The following is a 1,403-nucleotide window of genomic DNA, read 5'->3' on the forward strand; positions in this document are numbered from 1 at the left end:
ACTTGCGAAAGTCATTCGGGTATTCGATGTATTCATCTTTGTTACACGGTAAACATTTGCTGGAGCTGTTTTGCCCTTTACAGTGCTCTGCAACGTAGTTCCCTGCAAGGGTAGAGGAGAAAGAAAAGGCGTATCTGTGAACGCACAGCACAGGGCAGCGATGCCTCTGCACAGAGGGAGTTGATTCCACCGCCAGTGAAGTTAAGAGGCGAATTAGGAACCAACAAAAGGAAAATGTTCCCATCATGAGTCCTTAGATCTCATGACGGTGGAGCAGGGGAGAGCTGGAGCACCCGCTGCCTCCTCGCAAGGAGCAGGGGCACGCCGGCTCTGCAGGCGGAAAGACGGCGAGGTTGCCCACGGCGTGATGGATGTCTGAGACCATCTTACCCGCGGGACACTTCCTGCAATAGCGATTGCTGTTCTGGACTTGGTAAAACTCTTCTCCTCCCCTGCTTGGGTCCAAGGGATCCAACTTGTCCCTCCTATCCAGTGTTGCTGCAGCAGTCTCCAAAGCAGCCACCTGTTAAAAACAAAATACAGAAAAACCTGGGTTACAAACCACCCCAAGTCCACGGGGCAAGGGAAGAAAGAGAAGGGCAAGAGCTGCTCTGCCCAGTGCGCTCAGGAGCTCTGGGATGGCTCAGAGCCGCTGGACCCAGCAGCCAAACCTCCCCCTGATGCAGGTGAAGGGCATTTCCCCCGTACGGGGTGGTTATTTCCTTGGCAAAGCATAAGGAGGAGGTTTGCAGAGGGATTCCCGTCCGCCAGGTTATCAGCAAGGCAAAGGCTCGCTAAGGCTTCCTTAGGATAACATCAGGTCCCTTTTCCTTCCCCAATTTCTGAGCCAACAGCACCGAAGAAAATGGAAGGGTAGGGAAGAGGAACAGGGAGGGCGTTTGTGGGGAGGAAACCGGCCCCGTGTCAAGGCTGGTACATGGCTCCTGTGCCCACAAGAAACACCCGGGCTGCTCCGGGCTCCCAGGGGACAGCACGGCCTCCGACGTTTCCGCATTATCCCCCGTTATCTTGCTGTGGATCGGGAAGCCAACGGCCCCGTTTCCGCCAGCTCACCGCGCACCTTTCTGCTGGCTCAGCTCTTTCTGCACCCGCTGGGTCACTCCAGCTGCGGGGGGACGATGCTCGACAGGAACCCACTCACCCCATCAGGGTTTGGGAGGCTTTTGGGTACCCCAGTGTCCCTAAGGGACAATGCCCTTGGCCTCTCAAGCAGCACAGGACACAGCTGCTCCATGGATATAAACGGATACCAACCTGTCCCTCTACCCTGGGCTACAGGGAGTGACGATGCCCGGCCATAACAGCCTGGCAGAGGCACTTTCCCCTTCCCCTCCCACTCGCCGAGCATGAAACCTGCCTCTTAAAGCAAATATTTCTTCTGT

At 56.1% G+C, this 1,403-nt stretch overlaps 1 protein-coding gene across 1 annotated transcript in view; it reads right to left on the minus strand.

The window, feature by feature from the left end:
- Positions 1-523, minus strand: part of LOC104167180 (tumor necrosis factor receptor superfamily member 25-like) — a gene marked incomplete at its 5' end in the record, with an annotated part of 3,221 nt that extends 2,698 nt beyond the window's left edge. Inside the window, 2 exons of the mRNA XM_009707363.1 lie at positions 7-102; positions 391-523. Coding sequence (XP_009705665.1) covers positions 7-102; positions 391-523 — 229 coding nt within the window. The remainder of the gene's footprint in view (positions 1-6; positions 103-390) is intronic.
- Between the last annotated feature and the right edge of the window lie 880 nt (positions 524-1,403).

The sequence above is a fragment of the Cariama cristata genome, unplaced genomic scaffold (assembly GCF_000690535.1).
Source record: "Cariama cristata isolate BGI_N322 unplaced genomic scaffold, ASM69053v1 scaffold25450, whole genome shotgun sequence".
NCBI lineage: Eukaryota > Metazoa > Chordata > Aves > Cariamiformes > Cariamidae > Cariama > Cariama cristata.